At 41.6% G+C, this 22,642-nt stretch overlaps 1 protein-coding gene across 4 annotated transcripts in view; it reads right to left on the bottom strand.

The window, feature by feature from the left end:
* The window catches only part of LOC119478654 (transcription factor 4-like), a 227,091-nt gene that overhangs the window by 55,879 nt on the left and 148,570 nt on the right, over positions 1 to 22,642 (bottom strand). Inside the window, exon 1 of one of the 4 annotated variants that reach the window (XM_037753540.1) lies at positions 17,649 to 18,065. The exons of 2 other annotated variants lie outside the window; for them this stretch is intronic. In XM_037753540.1, coding sequence (XP_037609468.1) covers positions 17,649 to 17,717 — 69 coding nt within the window. In that variant the 5' untranslated portion in view covers positions 17,718 to 18,065. Of the gene's footprint in view, positions 1 to 17,648; positions 18,066 to 22,642 lie in introns of those variants that run through there. One more of the 4 variants, XM_037753539.1, reaches the window with a different exon arrangement.

The following is a 22,642-nucleotide window of genomic DNA, read 5'->3' as shown; positions in this document are numbered from 1 at the left end:
TCCCACCATGACAAACACACTTGTCACACTCACACACACACACACACACACACACACACTCGTCACACGCACACACACACATACAAACGTGTTCTCTCAGATGGCATGGTGGCAGCCGGCCCGACAGCCAATCAAAACGCCCGTTGCAGGGCACGCGGCCAATGAGACCTCTGCTCTCTGCGGCAGCCAAGCTGTCAGGGTGAGAACAAGAGTGTAGGAGGCAGCAAGTGTGTGTGGGACTCCACGTATCGCACACATCTTGTAAGACTGAGTAAGTTTACTGAATATTTATGGTTTTCTTTTTCTTTTCAAAGGACGATATAGCTTTGAAAGATGATTTATTGTCATCTCTGTTTACATTCATCTGATTCTCCTCTACATTGATTTCACCTGAGATGAATTAAAGTATATTTAAAAGCTCCTCTAACAGGTTGTTCTTTCATCGGTGGTGTTATCTATCTATCTATTATTTTATTCTGTGTTTCATTTTCATGCATTTCTTTTTCTGTTTGATCCTTCGTAACTTGGCAGTCGTCCACACTCAGCCCGTTATCCCAAATGAAGCTTCATAAATAAATAATCGCTGTGCAAATAAATTAAACCGATGACACATACGGTCATGAAGGTCGTGAGGCGAACACGTGTGCGTCACCTTGGATACACACAGGACATCCGGCCCGCTGAGCGGCTGTAAACAAACAAAACGCTGAACACAAATGCTCATAAAAGTTTGTATTTTCAAAAATTCAAACAACTGTCACTCTGAAATCAGGACTGTTTTTGTGATGAACTGTTATTGAATCATTTTGTATGGCTCTGACGTGTGTGTCTGTGTGTGTGTGTGTGTGTGTGTGTGTGTGTGTGTGTGATCCTGGTTTGTCTTCACCGTCTCACCTTCTCTAAGATGGCTGCCACGGCATTCGAATCAGATTTGTGGATTCCCAACTCAGAAAGTTGGGAGTGCTACAACACGACCAACGTCACCAGAGTGCTGGGTCGCAGGGACCCCGTTGCCGAGGCAACGCGCCGGCAGGCACCTAAACCGAGCCAAAAGCTAAGATGGCTGCCGCGGCATGTTAATTATTGAAGAGGGTGCAGACGGAGAGTGGGGAGCAGCGAGCACGGCTGCTTGGTGGGATGCTGGGTCACAGTTATCCCGTTGCCACGGTGATGCAAGCTGGCGAAGGGGTGCCCGGGTCTCATTCGCCACAGCAACGTGACATGGCAACCGGAGCATCCGGCACGCGCGCCAAACCAAAACAAACCAAACGCTAAGATGGCTGCCGCAGGAAATGAGTGACGACCGGCAACACCGTTCACCTGCTGACTCAGGTTACAAATCACTCAGAGTCTGGAGACAATAAGAAATTATAGTTTATCAGATCAAACTAAGCTTTATACTTTAGAAGTTAAAACCACCCTGTAGTTTATCAGATCAAACTAAACCAGAGTTTATCAGATTAAAATGTACTTTATGAGTTAAAACTGTGTAACAGACACAAAGCTGAATGTGTTTTCAATCATTTAAATGTTCACAGAGTGAGCTCCAACTATGAATGTTGAGTTTAAGAGTCAGAATCATTTTTAGCTTTAATCATTCAAATAAAAACATGTCCGGCTCAGAGTCAGAGTACGCTTTAAAATCTGTAAAAATACACCCGTTCCGGGATTTTAACCCTTGACCTCTTCCTGTTGAGAGAGGCTGTGCAGCCATTAGACCGATCCGACCGCTGCGTTACATCACCGGATCCCTTTATGCCATCTTCATACTTCCATGTAGAATACATTTATTTCAGCTCGGTTCGATGGTGCTGACAGAGCAGAGAGTTTGAATGAACCCGAGAACTGCAGTTCTACGCCGACTGGAGCATCTTGAGTGAGTGGAAAAAAAAAGAAAAGCTGTTTCCATTGAATATGTATGAAGTTAGAGAAAGTTATTTTGAAAGGTTTTGGGATGGGATCAAGGTCAGAAACCTGCTGCAGAGGAACTTGTTTCCTCATGCTCACCGAATCTAGAAAAGTTAACTGCGATAAATTAAGTTTTAGCTGAATAAATCATGGATAAGATAAGTATCTCTCTGCAAGGAAATTTATTTTGAATGTCACGCTCCAGCTGTAACCTGCAAAACATAAAAGTACTTTAAGATTGAATTAAGGCAGTTATAGAACTTGAAAAGGAAAGGATTAAACTAGGGCTGTCAAAGTAAACGCAATAATAACACAAATTTGTTTTGACGACATTAATTTCTTTATTGCATTAACGCAACTTGCTATTTTTAGGTCATAAAGGGCTCAGTTTTAAAGCTAGGGTAAAGATACTGGTGTCATATGAAAGTAGAAAACCTAAGGAATCAATTGGTACCAACTATGTCATACTAGCTTGTCGCAAAGGAGGATAAATAATACTCCAAACTTGCGCTAAATTCTGGCGAGGAAGAACTGGCATGGTCATTTTCAAAGGGGTTCCTTGACCTCTGACCTCAAGATATGTGAATGAAAATGGGTTCTATGTGTACCCACGAGTCTCCCCTTTACAGACATGCCCACTTTATGATAATCACATTCAGTTTGGGGCAAGACATAGTCAAGTCAGCACACTGACACACTGACAGCTGTTGTTGCCTGCTGGGCTTGAGTTTGCCATGTAATGATTTGAGCATATTATTTATGCTAAATGCAGTACCTGTGAGGGTTTCTTGACAATATTTGTCATTGTTTTGTGTTGATAATTGATTTTAAATAATAAATATATACATACATTTGCATAAAGCAAGCATATTTCCCCACTACCATGTTGATAAGAGTATTAAATACTTGACAAATCTCCCTTTAAGGTACATTTTGATAAAAAATGTGTGATTAATTTGTGATTAATCAATTCAATACTTTCATTGATTGACAGCCCTTGATTAAACACAATAAAATGATGTGGGATGGAGTAACACATGCAAACAGAGCTTTCAGTGTCCCACAGATGGGACGCAGTCGGATAGTGGGAAAGTTGTTTACATCATCTGAACTAAATTTGTGCATCCTTTCCTTCAAAGATTTATCACAATCCACCAGTTTGAAACACTTTACTTCCGTTTGATCCCATTTCAAATTCCCAAAGAATAAAATTCAAGCTGATGTACGAAATAATTGGGAGAAAAGAGCAACATTAAATCGGTAAATAGAAGCCAGAGGATGCAGAGTGCTTGATGCTCTTATTTCTCCAGATATGTTACGGCTTCAGAGGTTGTTCCAAGAGCCTGACAGTGTAAATCAAGCCCACCTTAACCGGTTCAAACGGAGCGGACCGTTCCTCTGAACATCTGATTCCAATCCCGTTCAGAGTACTGGTGATCCATAAAAACGTTGGTAAGGATTAGAGTATCGGCCTCCTGTGTGGACTGACTCACTGCACTCTGGTGCTGTTTCCACTGGGCCTGAAAACTCCCTGTCTGCCTCTACAATAATTGTTTTTATCTGTCTGTCTGTGGCTAGAAAATAATGAATGTATGAACGGGGAAAAAATACAGCCACAATATTGGACAGGACAAACAACCTACTGATAATTTAGCTATTCATACCACAATCAAAGGTAAAAATGTCAAGTTTGCGCAGTGGATAGTGCTAAAGGAAAGGTCAAGGGTTCATCCTCTGAGGAGCAGGATGATGATCAATACTCTTTAACATCAAGCCATTAGTTTTCAAGATAAATTGTCATGGGCCAAAGAGATGGTTAAGTAATGGTCACTTCGGCATTGGTGGCACTAGAAGGAAAATCAGGAGGGTTAAAATAATTGAGAATCAACCTCTGGAGAGCAGGAATATTCATGCTGAATTTAAATGAAAAGAAAAACCGGCCAATGATTGTTAAAGTAAGATATCTCACTGGGTCAAATTGTGGTCTGGGTGCCAAAGACCACAGGGGTTTCGTCAGGATTTGTCTACTCTGAGGTTGTCAAAATTAGCACATGAATAACTAAAATCATAATAACACACTTACTTGATAATTTATACAAAAGTCTGTATATAAAACTATTTAAAAATATATATTTCTTCGGTACTTAGTAACAAAATATAACAAAATATTCAGCTTCGATCAATATTTGTTGGCGTTAAGCCTTTCAAAAACAACATTTTCACTCAACTTGGTCAGGCTTAGGCAACAAACTACTTAGTTATGCTAAGGAAAATATCTTGGTTTGAGTTTAAATAACTCTGGAAGTGCTGTAACTTAAGTACGGAAGTTAAAAATGACAAATAAATCAACTTTGACTTCACTAGGAACACGAACACGGGTCTCTTGGGCGAAAGTCCTGTGTTTTTTGACCCACTCATCCACCCCGACCTCCTCCCTTTGGCGGTCTTTATACTTCCCGGTTTACAATTACGTGGATTACATACGAATTGATTCTGTGCTGACCATCACGTTAAAAAAAAATTTAAAATTCGTGTCTATGTACACTAATCAATACATACAATTTTGTGACTACTTCACGAACTGCTGTGCGACTGGACTTGTTATTGGTATTGACTACTACATTTCTGTTATCGTGTCATCCCTATGCAACTCTACTGCTAACCACGACCTCCACTGTCCATCAGTAAGTTACACTGCATTCATTTGGCAGATGCTTTTGTCCAAGGCGACTTAGTGCATCCCCCTCAAACACAAACACATGTTCAGCGCTACAGCATACATCATCATACAAATCATCTTTTCACCGCTTTCCCTCTTTCTGCGTTTCCCTTAACTTAACACCACTCCTCAGCTCATACACGCTGTCAGTAATCAAACAAATGAATTCAAATATTAATCCCCTGTCTCAGCCTGAACCTGTGACCCCTCAGAAACCACCACAGAAGAAGCCGTTTCCAGCAGCAGCGTGGAGACGCAGCCTGCGAGAGCCTCTAATAGCCAACATATGGAAGCTCGCCGGTTGCCAGCGACACAATCAGGACTACATTATTTGGCCCACACTGGAATAATAAAGGAGCTAGATCAAAGAGCTGATTACTTCAGCACTCCGGAGCTGCAGGACTCTTTTCTGTTTGTTCTTTCTTTATGTCGTTCCTTTATTTCTCTTTGTTGTCTTTGACTCATTCTTTTTCTTTCATTTCTTTCTCTTTCTTCTATGACCAGGTATAGCCCTCTTATTGAAAACGAGCACCGTATGGAAGCTGGGTAGCATCTATCACCGTGGCTATTGACGGATGTGTGTGTGTGTGTGTGTGTGTGAGAGACAGAGAGAGAGAGAGAGAGAGAGAGAGAGCAGTGATGCTGTTGGCTGGAGATGCATTTGAGTACAAACAGCAGCGTAAAACAAATCTAGAGTGATGGAGAGTGAAAACAGACAGTGTCATGTTGACCAGATGTTTGATCACATGTACAGCCTTTTCTTTTAGATACATAGATAGATAGATAGATAGATAGATAGATAGATAGATAGATAGATAGATAGATAGATAGATAGATAGATAGATAGATAGATAGATAGATAGATAGATAGATAGATAGATAGATGGATGGATGGATGGATGGATGGATGGATGGATGGATGGATGGATGGATGGATGGATGGATGGATGGATGGATGGATGGATGGATGGATAGATAGATAGATAGATAGATAGATAGATAGATAGATAGATAGATAGATGGATGTTTTGAGGTTTAAAAAGCTTCATCTTTGTGTTGCAGAGTCGAGCATTAACATCATTTGTTCCTCTCCGTTATTATGCGTGTGTGACCTATTTGCATGCAGCCCGGCAGCGCCAGCGCGGGACAAAATGGGCATCAAACCAACGGTCCTCTCAGCGTGGCACAGCGGCGACCAGCGTGTGTGATTGTGTGTGTGCGTGTGTGTGCGTAAAGCCCTATTCTACACAGATACTGGCCCACGTCAACATGAAGAAATGTGCCATTTGGGCTTCGAGAAGAATAAAAAATAGAACATGTTGCTCTTTGTTTCATTCATATAATAAGTCAGGCAGTTACACTGCAGGGGTTGGGCGTGCACTTCTCCACATTAAAAAGAGACAGCACAATGTCCTGACAACTGATATCCAATTGTAGCTGCTTTTCAATAACAGAACGCAGAGTGAAGGGAAACGAAATGCTGCAAGACGTTTTTTCCGTCATACAGAACAATGAACTCGTGAGGCTGCAGACGAGAGCACAATGTTTTGCATTCAAGTGGTTTCTCAAAGACTTGACAGATACCTGACAATAAAAATGGGTGTTGTCTTCTTGCATTTTTACAAATTATTGTGCGTTTAATTTCAGTGTTAAGCCACAATACTGGAATTTCTAACTTCGATACGATACCTTGAAAAATATTAATACACAAATCCATACCACGGGGATAACTGATGCAATAGAGGCGTGTGTGTCAACTTGCTGTTGGAGAGAAGAGAGAGCAGAAAGCACAGCTGGTACTTGTGTATCGATAATGTGGAAAATAAGTATTGAAACTGCTTCAAATATTCAATATCGATATGTGTTGATATTTTTAACACTATTCAGTGTCATGATTTTTTTTTTTAAATAAAGGGTTGACAAGAAAATACAGTATATAAATATACTGTATATATTAGGGCTGTCAATCAATTAAAATATTTAATTGGGATTAATCACAAATTAGTATTTAATACTCTTATCAACATGGGAGTGGACAAATATGCTGCTTTATACAAATGTATGTAAATATTTATTATTGGAAATCAATTAACAACACAAAACAATGACAAATATTGTCCAGAAACCCTCACAGGTACTGCATTTAGCATAAAACAATATGCTCAAATCATAACATGGCAAACTGCAGCCCAACAGGCAACAACAGCTGTCAGTGTGTCAGTGTGCTGACTTGACTATGACTTGCCCCAAACTGCATGTGATTATCATAAAGTGGGCGTGTCTGTAAAGGGGAGACTCGTGGGTACCCATAGAACCCATTTTCATTCACATATCTTGAGGTCAGAGGTCAAGGGACCCCTCTATTTAACCTCAAAATTTCCCCTGAATGCCACATCATTGACTCAGTGGACCCACACCTGAAGGCATCATATAAGGGCCACCAGCATCAAAGACACAAAACACTCCAATCCACCTCTCTGACTGAACACTGAATTCTTCGACCCTCACAGAAGCCGTCACTGCCGCTGAAGCTAAACTGCTAACAGAATGTGCGTTATAGCTGTCGGAGCTCCAACACGCCGCTAGCTGCCGTTCGGCTGCACCGCTGTGCTGCGTTGTGTTGCAGTTTTGTTGTCTTGTTGTTTAAAGTGTGACAGCTGTCCGGTGTTAATCAGCGAGTCCATGCAGCCTCCCTAACAGCTCACCGCAGCATGACTGACCCACTAAAACACACACACACACACACACACATACGCACACACACATGCTTAACAAAACAACAACAGCCCCATTTTCCACTTTGATAATGAAGACTTGGTTGGTATTATGTGTGTGTGTATGTGTGTGTGTGTCAGCCCTGGTTTAGAGTGGTGTCTTATACATACAGTACACACACGCATGCACACATACACACATGCACACACACTTCTCTTTATTCTCTTGCCAAAAATGTTAAGTTACTTAAGCTTGCCTTTTGCTGTGAAGCTTGTGCTTAGTACATATGAGAATAGGCTTTAGCACACACACACACACACTCACACACACACACACGCAGAAAACAGCGAATCAGCCACTGACAACCACCTCTGTTCCCAGCTAACAGTAACAGGAGTGAAGGTCTGATCGACGGCAGCAAAAAAGAAACCAAATACTCCTGAACACAGAAGAAGCATGTAGCACAGACAATCACAGCACAGAGAAATAAGAGCTGAAGTGATAATGCGGCACAGACAGGGTTTTACAACACTACGGGACATAAAACCCCAGCTGGGCTTTTCTTATGTTTTATGAAATTGCAGCCGAGTGAGTAAAACTCAAACCAAAGCACGGAATAAATCCTGAGCTGCAAAAAAACCACATCCTCGCTTCTTCAAATACAGTCAAGAGCGTCACATTTTAGGTCACGCAAATCACTTTCTTCAAATATTAAGCTGTAAATGTCGCTAAATGTAATAACTAATCGCAGCAGCATCCACACAGTAGACTGTTGATTTACAGCCTTCTTAATATCACAGTTAGAACGTATTAATGTTCCATTTATTCTCCATTCATTCAACCCAAAGCCAAAATGGCAAGTAGCATGACTGAAGTGCAGTTCAAAAGTAGCAAATTCAGCACAGCCGCTGGAGTAAATTAGCAAACATCGCTGTACTCAAGATGTGTCTCGTGGATAATTTATTGATACTGATATTAACACCATTGCTTGCAGCGTTTCAATAACAAATCCTTTTCTTTTGTTAAGGCTGGCCCACACTAAACGATTTCTCAAATCTTAACAGATGTTAAAAATCTGGGAGACCCCACACATGACGGCACGCTATGTTCAATTTAACAGTTTGGTTCCCATAGTGTGTGGTGAGCAACGATTTGGCCAAAACAGCACACCACACACTAACAGATTCATTCATGAAAAAACAAGAGTCTGGACAAAAAAACAACAACAGAAATCTCGCAAAATATCTCCCGATCAAACGTCACTATAGTGTAAACAAACATGATGGACAACGGACAGGAAGAATTAGTAATGCTAGTTTTTGCACTACTTTGTACTGAAAAAGGATGGATGGAAATCAACAAGTTGGTTTTCCATTTCTGAGCTCCATCTTATTACTACTTTATGCTTCGCATTTTGCATTAGCTCATGCATCAGCCGCGCCCGCCATGACGGCAGTGGTTGTCCTTCCTTCTTCAGTCAGATCGCTTCTCAATTGGCTATCGTTCATTCCCACGTGACTGTATCATCGGCTGTCCTCGGGGTTCCCCACACACAACGGTATATCCGATCATAAATACTCGACATGTTTAATATTAACGATTTGAAATCTGTGCGGCCAGGACGGACTTCCGAGCCCATCAGGGGATGTAAAAAACACTCTTAACATCACACCACAGGAATATCTGGAAAGATAATCTTAAGGACCATAAAAAAATGTCGGGAGGGGGGGGCCCAAAATCGGCTTGATTCTTGTGCATTAGTTTTTTCCTCAATTTGCAATGTCAAATTTCCTTTAAATACTACAAAATCCATTCCACCAAGACTATTACCAAGACCCTGTTCACACCTAACATGCGTCTTGGGTGATCCAATCACAAGTGGATATCTCTAAGTACATCAGTTCACACCTGGTATTAGAATGCGTCTCCACATGCGTCTTAGTGACCACTTGTAATCGGATCTCACTTTGCCATTCTATATGTAAATAAACATGTACATCATTAGTCACATTCATCAATGATCAAACAATCAGGTCCTGATCAGAGATGGATAGCTTCGTCACCAAAAAACAGCCAATCAGCAGGTCACACTCACTGACACTATAAGGTCCCTAGACCTCCAATATGGCTGCCAGATGGCTTGTTACTGTACATGCAGTGAAAAGGCCTCTGTACCCTGACGGTCTGTGTGGATCTGCAGCCAGCCAACCAGATACATGAAGCATCATCTACTGCTGCTGCTTCTGCTGCCTCCATGTCCCCATCTGCCAGCTGACCTTGATGTTCAGAGGTTTGATCAGGCTGGCAGGCACTCAGTCAGACGCCGGGAATCAAACCTGCGACTCAGAGACAGAGAGCTTCTCTTCCCATGGACAGGTCAGGGTGGAAATACCCAGCTATCCAAAGAATGCCGACCCATTCTGCTCTGCTGCAGTCCACCTCCCCTCCTGGGACAAACACACACACACGGATGACTCACTGTTTGACTATGTGTGTGTGTGTGTGTGTTGATATGCATGTACATTTTGGCAGCTGCGACCTCGCACATTAAAGCCAAGGGTTTATAAAGACAGAGAGAGAAAAAAAACTGACCAGTCTCTGTTACACAACCTGCATATTATCAATGAAACGCAGCAGATCCTGTGTTTATTTTCACTGTTTTTGACAAAATCCAGTTGCATTCAGGCACATTTTCGCTGGTCAGAAAGGCTTACAATGCCCATAGCCCTTCATATCTAAATGGGGATCGAGCAGGTCCTCTACACGGAGTCCACCGCCACGTTTCTACAGTAGCCCAGAATGGACAAACTGAACACTGTCTCCAGCTAGGGCAATTGGCGTTTTGACGTCGGCCACCATAGTACTCTACACTCTTGGCACACGGGAGCAGCTTCAGTTGGTTGCAATCTGCCACCTCACCACTAGATGCTGCTAAATCCTACACACTGAACCTTTAAGTTGGACATGAGCTGAGTTTTGGTGTAGGACAAACCCTCCCTTTATGAAGATAGGTATGTTAAGTAACTGAGGAGGAAGGTTTGCCTCTCCGAAACTTCTGATTCGGCAGCGACAGAAAGAAAAATAAAATCTGATGAAAGTGAAATTACACAACAATTTAAAGACTTCTAAAGTCTGGTATTTAAAAAAAAAACTAATGTTAGGAAATCTGGAGGCCCTGCAGATATGCTTCTATTGATATTCATTCAAAATACAGCCTGAAACTATATAAAACCATGTTTATAGAGTTGCAGCTCAGGCCTTTAATCATACAAGCTGCATTCTGAGTTCACCCAGTCTCTTTTTTACACTGCAGGTAAACATAAAGCGCCATAAAACCCATTACAAAAATAAATAAACGTAATTTTTTTAACCTCTGATAACCAATAACATCACGCATCATTTGAATCTCACAGCCACACGACACAGAGTGAAGCTGCATTAACCCCCGACAGAAAACCACACATTAAAAAAAATACATAAATAGGAATTGAGCAGTAAAGATGAACCTCAATTGAACATTAAAGCTTAATAAAAACATAAACCTGCAGCAAATGAACCAGAACAGATCAAACTACATCTAAAAAAATATAGAAAACATACACACAATGCAAGTATATGTATGCAAAGCACGTACAAATGAATAAAAGTCATCTCGCACCTTTATGCAAGATTAAACAAGACAACGTCTCATTATCACCAACACTTCAGCTCTCCATCAGCAGCCACTCTGACATTTCTATTTCAAACATGTGACAGCTATGACATCACTAATGACCCGCTAATTACCCTTTCCCTACATTAGTAATGAAGAGCAGAAATACACAAGAAATCATGAGAGACAAGAAGTCGTTCTATGACTGAATATTGGAATGAAAGAACATCACGCGTCCACAAAACAGACTATAATCCACACGACCAATCCACAAAGTACTTCACAAATATAAAAAATTAATAAAACAAGAACATTTCGCAGTCAATATTTCTACAGCATGTGGCACCAAATCCAATAAATTCTTTTCATCATCAGTTCATCTGTTGGGTTATTTGTTTGATGGATTATTTCATAATTAGGTCAACAAAAGTCAATTTTATGATTTCTTACACAGTCTGATACGATTCAGATAAAACCCCCCAAAATATTTATAGAAAAATAAATATTACAGCTTGATAACTGACTGAAAGAGCTGACTTATTATCAGAACTAGTAATGATTCATTGTCTGTTGTATGAATGTCAAAAACTAAACAAACAAATGGCTAATTTCTTTAAGACTTGTACATCCTTCTTTAAATATTCTGGTAAAAGACCTACAAAAATTGTACGAAAGGGTTTGATAGATTGCACTATTGATAATTGGCAAAGTGACATTTTTGGGTCGTTAATTTAGTTACTGACTTTCATTTATTGTGTTTTGTTTTTCAAATTTTTCCTAAAATTAGGGCTGTCAATCAATTAAAATATTTAATCGCGAATAATCGCATGATTGTCCATGATTAATCGCAATTAATCGCAAATTATTTGCACATTTCTTTTCTGTTCAAATGGTACCTTTAAGGGAGATTTGTCAAGTAATGGACAAAAAATGCTTGCTTTATGCAAATGCATGTATATATTTATTATTGGAAATCAATTAACAACACAAAACAATGACAAATATTGTCCAGAAACCGTCACAGGTACTGCATTTAGCATAAAACCCCTTTGATAAAGGCCATGCAAGCTATTCCTCGCCAAAATTTAGTGCACGTTTGGAGCATTATTTAGCCTCCTTTAGGACAAGCTAGTATGACATGGTTGGTACCAATGGATTCCTCAGGTTGTGTAGTTTCATATGATGCCAGTATCTTCACTTTAGCTATACAACTGAGCCAGCTACAACCTAAAAATCACAAGTTACGTTAATGCATTAAAGAAATTAGTGGCGTTAAAAGGATTTTGCGTTAATGCGCTGTTATAATTATCGCGTTAACTTTGACAGCCCTACTTTAAATCTTTTGTTGTTGCATCACTGTTGATTGTAATCAACTGTAATGGACTGAGCGGCTCCTTATCCTTATGCATATACATATATAGATGCTATGACATTTTCCACTTCATATTTATGTGATTGTGTATCATCGCTCTGTGGATATCATGTGTCAGGGATCTAAATCTGATGTTTAGTTCTTGTGGCCGGTGTGTGTTTGTGTATTGTTGGTTTTGTCCAAGCATAAGAAAAATGTTTTTTTTTTAAAAACTTAACAAACAGTAGTGAACACAGAGGTGCATTTAAAAGCATCACACACGTCTGTGAGACAGACTACCGTAACGTAGGTTATCGAATACCCGGTTCTGGTACCGGTTCAAATGGGAGCGGTACCCAGCCCTATGTGTGTGTGTGTGTGTGTGTGTGTGTGTGTATCAGCAGTTATTTGTGTATCAGTGTGTGTATCAGCGGCATCAGTGTCAGATAATCTGATGCAGGAGGATTAAGTTTAAGGCTGAATGCTGTGTGTCAGGCCGGACAACACACACACACACACACACACACACACACAAATATGTTTATCATCGTACACAAAAAAAAGTACTCAGAAATACACAACAAACACACACTGGTTTTTATCCTCCAGTACACAGCAGATACACACACACAGATTTTTTTCAATGGTAATGGAATTTTTTCATCCTAATAAAAACAAAGGCCTATTTAATAAAACTCACTCACACACACACACACACAGTACATACACAAACACATACATTACACACATAAACATACACACATGATTTAATCTCAACCTTGTGGTGTACAGAGAAAACAAACACATGCCCATCAAAGAAAGAGACGCATGTTTTCAGCATTTATAAAACAAAAAAAAGAAAAAGAAAAAAGACAGGAGGACTCAAGAAAGGAGCATGCACTTCTACAAATTCAAACACACACTCACGCACACACACACTCATATAGCATCGGTTCAAAGTGTATGCTTGTACACAAAGAAAGGACACGTGAGCACACACATTTACGCACAAAAAAACACAATAAATTCTACTTTTTTTTTAGTTGTTCAAACAGAATAACTCAAGCAGATGGAGATAGAGGCCTGCATACACACACACACACACGCACACTCACGCACACACACACGCACACGCACACACACACACACACACACACACACACACACACACACACACACACAATGCGTCTATTTATAAAGTTATAATTGCATAACACGCTGTGCTCTAATTCCAGCCTACTGAGCACACAGGATGTCCACACACACACACACACACACACACACACACACACTAAACTGGCCTTTATCGTGTATTAACTCCTCATAGACGGAACAAAGTGCACGCGAACGTGTGAAAAACACACCCTCGTTTTATCCTTGCATGTAAAAAAAAACAATAAAAAAGGCGATGTAAAGAAAAAAAACCCTCACACCACCAAACACATGCACCTTGTCTCTATTAGACAACAGTGTCAATAACACACAGAAACACCTCCATTTGCATATTCGCTGCTGCAGGCGTGAAACGCTTCTCTCTGTAGTTTTTAGTCATTTTAATCATTTCACCGGAAGAGATTTTAAAAGGAGTCGGGGCAGAGTCATTAAAACTGACGTTACATAACACTTCTGTCATTTAGATTCCCATGATGAAACGATTTCATTAAAAAAAAAAAAGCAAATTTATAAAAGAAAAATGCAATATATAAATGAAAATGAAAAATATATAAATAAAATTAGTCACCTATCTGGGAAAATGAGATCAATATTTTTATTCAACAAAGGATTTTTATCAGGAGATTTTGGCCTTGACCTTTGACCTCCTCTTGACTGGTTGTTCGACAGTGAAAGCACTAAAATACTAATGGAATTATAAATGTGTTTAAATGTACAATAACTGAAACTGAAAATCCAGTTGAATAAACATAAACATTTTGAAAAAAAAAAAAACAGAATAAGAAATAATATTTTGTATCCAACTATAATTATTCATTAACTAAAAAAAATAAAATATTAAAAAAGAATAATTAAAATCTTCCCACATTTGGAGTGTCGCCCGTCTCAGCGACTGCAAACTAAACGGCGGACGGGCAGAATGATCGGTTTAAAGTGTTTAAAGTGTGTTTCCTGTAGCTACACATTGAGAGAGGACTGCAGGATTTTGGCAGGCTGCTTCAGGACCCTCCTAATTAAAACTTACTGAATATTCAAATGCTGCGTTAGCATAACAATAGCCGGCTGGCCGGGCCGGCTTTAAATGAGGCCTTTTGTTTTAGCCGAGCTTTCTGCTGCCTCATTAAGCCGCTGGAGCTTAAGTTAGCGAGCCGACAGCCGCTAACCGAAGCTCAGGCCTCGGCTCTCGCCCTCCTCCTCCTCCTCCTCTCCCCTTCCCCCTCACACTCTCCCCACACCAAAGCCCCGATTCAGACTCTTCACTGTTTGGTCTCGCCGGGCCGCGGCTTGCTGCTGCTGCTGCTGCAGATCTGTCCGAGCCTCTCTGTCTCTTCTCTCTTACCCCCCGACCACTCTGCCCCAGTTTCCACTCGCTCCACTTCTGTCTGAATCCGCAACCGCAGAATCGCCGAAAACAAACCCAGCTACAAAAACAGACTTTTATTTCGGCGATTCCCTTATTTTGTGCGTCTTCTCTTTCTGTGACGGCGGGCGTAAAGAAGCTGTGACACAGACAGACAGAGTGAGACAGGGGGGTGAAGTGAAGATGGAAAGGAGCTTGGCAGCAGATCAAGACCGTCGGCACAATGTGCCATCCAGCAGCAAGCCAGCCGCCCAAACAAAGCGGTGCCACGCCGAGCCCCCGTGGCATCGCGTTGCTGAAGAGCTCCGGCTCCGAGCGGAGCTGCAGAGATACAAAGAAGGGCCTGAACTACGGGGAGAGAGCGGGGACAAAAAGGCATAAGGCCCCGGAGCCGACGGGCGACGGCGCGGGGCCGATGTGCTCGGCGGCCGGACGGAGGCCGGAGAACCAACAGGCGCCAAAACAGACAGAAGCCGACTGTTGGCGCAGCGGCGTTCGAACAACAGAGGCTCTGTTTACAGCTGCACAGGTCACATCAGCCACAAAACCAGATTACTATTAGCCACACAATTTAAGGTTATGAACACGTCAAGGCAATCAACACATTTCCAGTATTTTCACATATTAGTCTACAAAAATAAAAAATAAATACTGGATGCATAAAAGATTAAATCCACTAAAAATTTGAAAATAGTAATTAAACCACAAAAATCAAATCGTGAAAACTACAAAAAATGCATCATTAAAAACATTTGTGTAAAGATGTAATCATACATTTGTTCTACAAAATTTAAAAAACAATAATTAAATGTCTGCTTGCTGTTTTATTTGCATAAATATAATTTCTGTGGACAAATATTCACAGTTTCTATCTTGCGTCTGACTGATAAATCATCTCAGAAGGCCTGCTAGTTCAGACTTATTATTATTATTATTATAATCATTATTATTATTATAAATTTAAAACTGCTTAATTGTATTAACTATCTCCAACAATTTGGATAAAGAATTATTTCACTATTTCTTTTAAAAATGATTATTCCTGTCATAATTTTCCCTCCGCCTTCGCTGTCATCTCCTCCTTCTTTCCTCTTAAACTGGTGTAAAAGCAGCGATTAAGAGTCAGAGGTGAGACAAAGGCGGGCAGACAGTTCACTGACAGGTGGATCTGTAGGAAATCCCAGCCTTCCATCTTCATTTACACCTGCGACTTTGCAGACATTCCTGCTTTTTTTAAAGCGAGAAAACCTGTGAAATTCATTCACCCTCGCTTTGCTTTTACACCCTGTCTCTGTTAGAGCCTTCACCTCATCCTCTAAATCACTTCACCCTGTGACTGGTGCTGAACTGGTACTGGTGGGGTTACTGGGAGACAGACAGACAGACAGACAGACAGACAGACAGACAGGTTCATAGGAGGTCAGACAGCTTCATACTTGCTGGATGACTTTCTCAGATGTGTTTCTCTTTTTGTATCCAGACAGTGTTTTATGATTTTTCATTAGTATATTTCAAATAAGAAATAACAATTACATTTTTAATTCGCAAATATGTAGATAGATGGACAGACCTCCAATTTCTCAATTTTTATAATTTGCTGCATTTATGTTATTTTAATGGCATAAAAATTGATTCAAAATAACACGGTTAATAACAAAATATCACTGATATCCATATTAAATGCAACTCTCTATTTAAAGACAGATTTATTTCCTGACTTATTGATAAAATAAATTAATTCTACTATAATAAGATATCACAAATATAATTTGAGGCCAAATTACTATTTCTTTTTTGTTTTAGGAGAAATTTAAAAGATATATGAAAAGCCACAAGTCCCTGAATGAACACACACTATCAAACAAACCCCAAAAACCACACGCGTGTCCTTCAGCCTCAGAGCAAACAAAAAACATTCATTCAATTCAACACTAAGGCTGTTATTGTACCGCATTTATGTCCTTTTTTTTAAAAATAGAAATAAGCAAACAGGAAAAGACAGAAATAAAGCTGCCAGTGGATTATTTCCAGGTGAATCTGGAAGCGTCTAATGCACAAAAAATATGTGAGACAATTAATAAAAATGTACACGTGGGACTATTTCTTTTATACAATAGTTCTAATAGTGGAGGTGTCACACATACACACACACACACAAATATATAATTCATACACCTTCTCACACAAAAATATATCTTATACTGTATATGTTCTGAATGTATATGTTCTTAATATGCCTGTATATGTTCTTAATATGTCCTTGTATAAAGTATTTCCTTTTATAATTGTAATGTAAATGAAATTGTAATGTAAATATAACATAACTTATTATTTTAATGGAGCTTCACCAGCAAAAAGTGTGACAATTTCACACGTTTGTACCTGAATAACCGGCGTGACAATAAACATCTTGAATCTTCAATCTTGACACACACACACACACTGTAAACACACATCCATCACATGTCAGAAGAGCCTGTTCAACCTATTTATCCCACACACACACACACGCGCGCACGCACACGCACGCACTCTTATTTCCCACTTTCCTATAATAAACCCCGACAGAGTCACAGTCCGTTCGCGCTTTTTGACGCGCTTCTGTTGGAGAGTTGGTGCGTAAAAAGCGACACTCTTCACCTTCACACCTCCTCTCTCTCTCTCTCTCACTCTCTCTCTCTCTCACACTCTTTCTCTCTCTCTTTTCTCTCTCTCTCTCTCTCCCCCAAAGAGAAGGAGACGGAACAAGGGATGGATGGAGGAGTCTTACCGCTTTGCCGTTGTAGTAATACATCAGTGAGCTGCCTGTCATCCCGGGGATGGTGTACGCACAATACATCTCTTCCTCTCCTCCGCACAAAGATGAACAACTCTATTCTCCCTTTTCTCTCTCTCTCTCTCTTTCTCTCTCTCCTCTCGCTCTCTCTCTCTCTCTCTGTTTTGGTTTATCTCTCTCCCCCCGCCCCGTCTCTTATTCTCCCTCTTTCTCTTCTTCTGTTTGAACTTTTCTCTTGGTTTTCTTATTATGATCTCCAGCTCGCGCCGCTCCGCTCCTCGCGTGTTCCTTCCTGCGCGTGTTTTTTCCCCGCCGACAATTCCTTCAGTTGCATGTTCCCATATGGCCGAGCTGAGGCACGCGCAATATGCAAAGTAGGCAGAGAGAGAGAGAGAGAGAGAGAGAGGAGGAGAGGGAGAGAGACACGCGCCCCTCCCCTTCTCTCTCTCTCTCTCTCTCTCTCTCTCACACACACGCGGAGAATGTACGGAAAGAGAGGACGCACATATAACCACACGCACACACACAGGGGCTCGCGGACACGCGCGCGCTCGCCGACACTCTTTCAACTTTCCACAATAAATCTGGAAGTCATCCCCCCATCTCTCCCTCTCTCTCTCTCTCTTCTCCTCTCCCTCTCTCTCTCCCACCTCTCTCTCTCTCTCTCCCACCTCCTTCTCTCTCTCCTCTTTCTCTTTCCCCCTTCTATCTCTCTCCCTCTCTCTCTCTCTCCCTCCCTCTCTTTCTCTCTCCATCCTCTCTATCTCTCTCTCTCTCTCTTTCTTCTCCTCTCCTCCTCTCCCTCTCTCTCTCTCCTCTTCTCCTCTCCCCCCTCTCTCTCTCCTCTTTCTCTCTCCCCCTTCTATCTCTCTCCCTCTCTCTCTCTCTCTCTTCTCCTCCTCTCCCTCTCTCTCTCTCCTCTTTCTCTCTCCCCCTTCTATCTATTTCTCTCCCTCTCTTTCTCTCTCTCTCCACCCTCTCTATCTCTCTCTCTCTCACTCTCTCTCTCTCCCCCTCTCTCTCTCTCTTTCTCTCTCCCTCTCTCTCTCTCTCCCTCTCTCTCTCTCCCTCTCTTTCTCTCTCTCCATGCTCTCTATCTCTCTCTCTCTCCCCTCTCTCTGTCTCTCTATCTTCCTCTCTCTCTCTCTCCCTCTCTCTTTATCTCTCCCTCTCTCTGTCTCTCTATCTTCCTCTCTCTCTCTCCCTCTCTCTTTATCTCTACCTCTCTTTCCCCCTCTCTCTCTCTTTCTCCCTCTCTCCCCCCCTCTCTCTCTCAGCTCCTCCTTTGAACTGAGCCCAATATTCACTTTTTCCACCGTTTCCAGACCATGTGCTTCTTTCAACACACTCTCCTTCTTCACTCCTCTACTCCTCTTGTCTCTCCTCATTTCTTCTCCGCTCTTCTCCTCCCCTTCTTCATCCCCTGTTTCCTCCTCTCCTCACCTATTTCCTCCCTTCTTCCCTTGTTTCCTCCACCTGTCTTCACTCCTCTCCTATCTTGTTTTCTCCTCCTCTCTCCTTTTCCCTCTCGTTTCCTCCTTTCATATTGCCTCCTCTTCTCTTGTTTCCTCCCTGTATTTACTCCTCTCATCCCTTGTTTTTCCCCCTTCTCCTTCCCTTTTTTCTTCCCCTTTAGATTTCATCATCTCCTCACCTGTTTCCTCCTTTCCTATTTCCTCTCCTCCCTTCTTCCCTTGTTTCCTCCCCATGTGTCCTCCTCTCCTATTTTGTTTTTTCTCTCATCTCCTTACTCCCTTTTCCCCTTCCCCTTGTTTCCTCCTTTCCTATTTCCTCCCCTTCTTCTCTTGTCCCCCCCATGTTTACTCCTCTCCTCCCTTATTTGCCCCTCTGTCTTGTTTTCTCCTCCTGTCTCCTTCTTCCTCCCTTTTCCCTCCCCTCGTTTCCTGATTTGCTCTCTTGTTTCCTCCTTTCATATTTCCTCCCACCTTCCCTTGTTTCCTCCCCACATTTCCTCCTCTTCTATTGTTTTCTCTTCCCGTCTCCTTCTTCCTCCCTCCCCCTCTTGTTTCCTCCTCTCCTCACCTGTTTCCTCTTTTCCTATTCACTGTCCTCCTTTCTTCCCTTGTTTCCTCATTTCCTCTTGTCTCCTACTTCCTCCTCTTCCTCCCCCCTCTTTTTTCCTCCTTTTATATTTCCTCCCTTCCCTTGTTTCCTCCCCATGTTTCCTCCTCTCCTCTCTTGTTTTCTCCTCCCATCTCCTTCTTCCTCCCCTCTTGTTTCCTCCTTTCATATTTCTTCCCCTGTTTCCTTGTTTCCTCCCCTCCCTTGTTTTTCTCCTCTCCTCTTTTCTTGCATTGTTTCAGATTAAATACATCCTGGCTAACATGTTGATCATCTTGTAGATTTTGCTTTCTGTTTTCTTACCAAAGTTGGAGTTGCAGTGTGTTTTTAACCATCAATAAAACACACATTTCATTAACTATATTCAATACTAGATGTCTGACTGACTGGAGGCTCAGTCACTACACATTCTGTCAGCTTGATTAGTTATCAACTTCATTATTTAGATGTTTTAATCAGGCTGTAAAAGTTGAAGCAGGATACATGAAGATGAGATTAATCAGAAGCAGTGCAGTTCAAGGAAACAATGTTCAAACTGGCCAATAGGAGGCGCCATAAATGCCTCTGATTGTATTGATCTGAAGTGTTTGTCTGATTTTTTTTTTCTGGCACACAGTGTTACTGAAATCCCAGACAACTGGCTGTGCCTGTGTAATGTGGCCTTTTATCTAAATATAATTGTGTTAAAACAACAGTTCTGTGTGAGGAGCTGCTCAACTGTTTATTTGCAACATGATCACAAAGTTTCATTCAAACTGGTCAGATGGCGCCTTGGAAATTAAAGGTAAACTTTAACACGCCACAGAGCCTCCATTGTAAGTCTGATTGACACGCAGGTCTGTGTACAGACACAGAAATACCCGCTCCGCAGATTTACCACAACACCAGCAGGTCTGCCAGGAAGGACTGTGATATCTCTGGCTGCTTCAGATCAGGTTGTTTCAATAAGCTGTAACATTTTTGGATCTGTCTATAACAAGGGCGGTGCGGAGATTAAAGACATACTCCTCTTCCATAATGACAGTAAACACACCGACTTGCTGCTTCAACTTGGGCATCTCGTGTTTACTGTAGTTGTGCACGCAGTTTTCCGGTGCCATTAGGCATTATCACGGACATTTCCGCTGTGCTCACTTTCAGTTTTGCAAGTTCTTCTTTTAAAGGCACTTCCATAAAGTCGGGGGACTCACAAGAGCGCGAGATATCCTGACTCTTAGTGTCTACGAGGTAAGCCCCCAAAAACGCTGGATCCTACATGTCCCATAATGCAATCTGATCTTTTCATTTAGACCTTCCCTGGCAAATGTCTTTCAAACTCCAGGGTTTATGTCAAAGAGTATAGAAGCAAAGAGACAAAACTCTGGTGCTTTTTTGACAACAGCCGCTAGATGGCGCTGCAGTAGCTTTGCCGCCATTTTGGACTGAAAACGCAAACGATTCCATTGCGTCTGTAAATCAGAGGATCATTTTTTTTTTAAGTAAATCAAACACTTAAATAGTCCTCATGTAAATCATCATCAAAATTAACTAATAGCTGAATCCAGAGTTATTTTCCTCGGCATAATGAACGTGCATCAGACCCACGGGACTGCACCGCCCTGCAGGCTCATACGACATATCTGGTTCTGTCGGCTTAAATAAGTAAATAGTTATAATAGTATGCATATTTATAATATTTGTATTGTTCAACACAGACCATTTCGGTAGAGACATTCAATATGACAATGGAATAGAAATAATTTTGTTTTACTTTTGTACATCACTTTGTAGGCGGACGTTTTACTGGCGTCTGGTAGTCACTTTCAGTCCAAAATGGCAGAAGCGTAGCTTTGCTTCTGGGCGCTGATGTTGCAATGGAAAAATCAATTGACATTCACTTCTTATCAATATACACTTACATCTTCCCTTGCCCCCCCCCTCCTATTTACTCTCCTCCCTTCTTCCCTTGTTTCAATATATCCCTATGACATCATCAGTTAATTGACAAAGCTCCTCCAGAGCCACAGAAGACGCTATACAACTGTTTCCACTGGTACAAACTCCGACAAGTACGCTGATCTTGATGTGTAAAATTGGTGGAGTTCCCCTTTAAAACCGCATAAAATAAAATCCCACTGACAGGAAGAGAGAGAGGGATGAAGAAAAAAAGAGCAAGGGCTCGGGGGGGATTGGGGAGGGGGGGGGATACATGCAGTCACCAACACAGTCACCACAGACAGTGATTCAGTCTTCCAAATTTCATATTAACATCGTCATCATTCATCCTATTCAAACAAATAATAGACTCCAAAACAAGCGAGCAGACCTCCCAAACCTCCCTCTCTCTCTCTACCTCTCTCTCTCCCTCTCTCTCCTCTTCTTTCGGCTTTAATTTGATTAAAAAGCGAGCTGCAGGAAGGGGAGGGAGGGCTGATGCACATCTAATAAGTGGACCATCTGTCTGCAGCGCTGGCTGGCTCCCAGCATTGTACCCAACCAGACTGCATGGGGAATGAAGGGAGAGATGGAGGGATGGAGAGATGGAGGGAGGGAGGGATGGAGGGAGGGAGGAGAGAAGTGCAAAAGGGGGAAAAACATTATAGAACCCAAAAAGAGTGACCCGGTTGAGGAAAAGAAGCCGAGACAGCATTTTTAATTTTGTCTGACGCTTGCTTGGTCAACAAACCTGCAGAGGAGACGAAGAAGAATGAAGAGCGGAGGAAAGAGGGAGGAGGAGAGGGAGAACGAAGGGGTGCTGAAAGGAGAGCATTAGGAGAGGAGAGGAGGGAAGGAAAGGGGAAAAAATGGGTGAGGTGATAAGGAAGAGGGAGGAGAGGAGAGAATTATGAAAGGGAGGAGGAAAGTGGGGAAGAAAAGATGGGGAAGAGGAGAGGAGAAAAGAAGTAGGGAGGAGAGGAAAGGAGATG

The sequence above is a fragment of the Sebastes umbrosus genome, chromosome 19 (genome assembly GCF_015220745.1).
Source record: "Sebastes umbrosus isolate fSebUmb1 chromosome 19, fSebUmb1.pri, whole genome shotgun sequence".
NCBI lineage: Eukaryota > Metazoa > Chordata > Actinopteri > Perciformes > Sebastidae > Sebastes > Sebastes umbrosus.
This window is presented reverse-complemented; position numbering and strand designations above follow the sequence as displayed.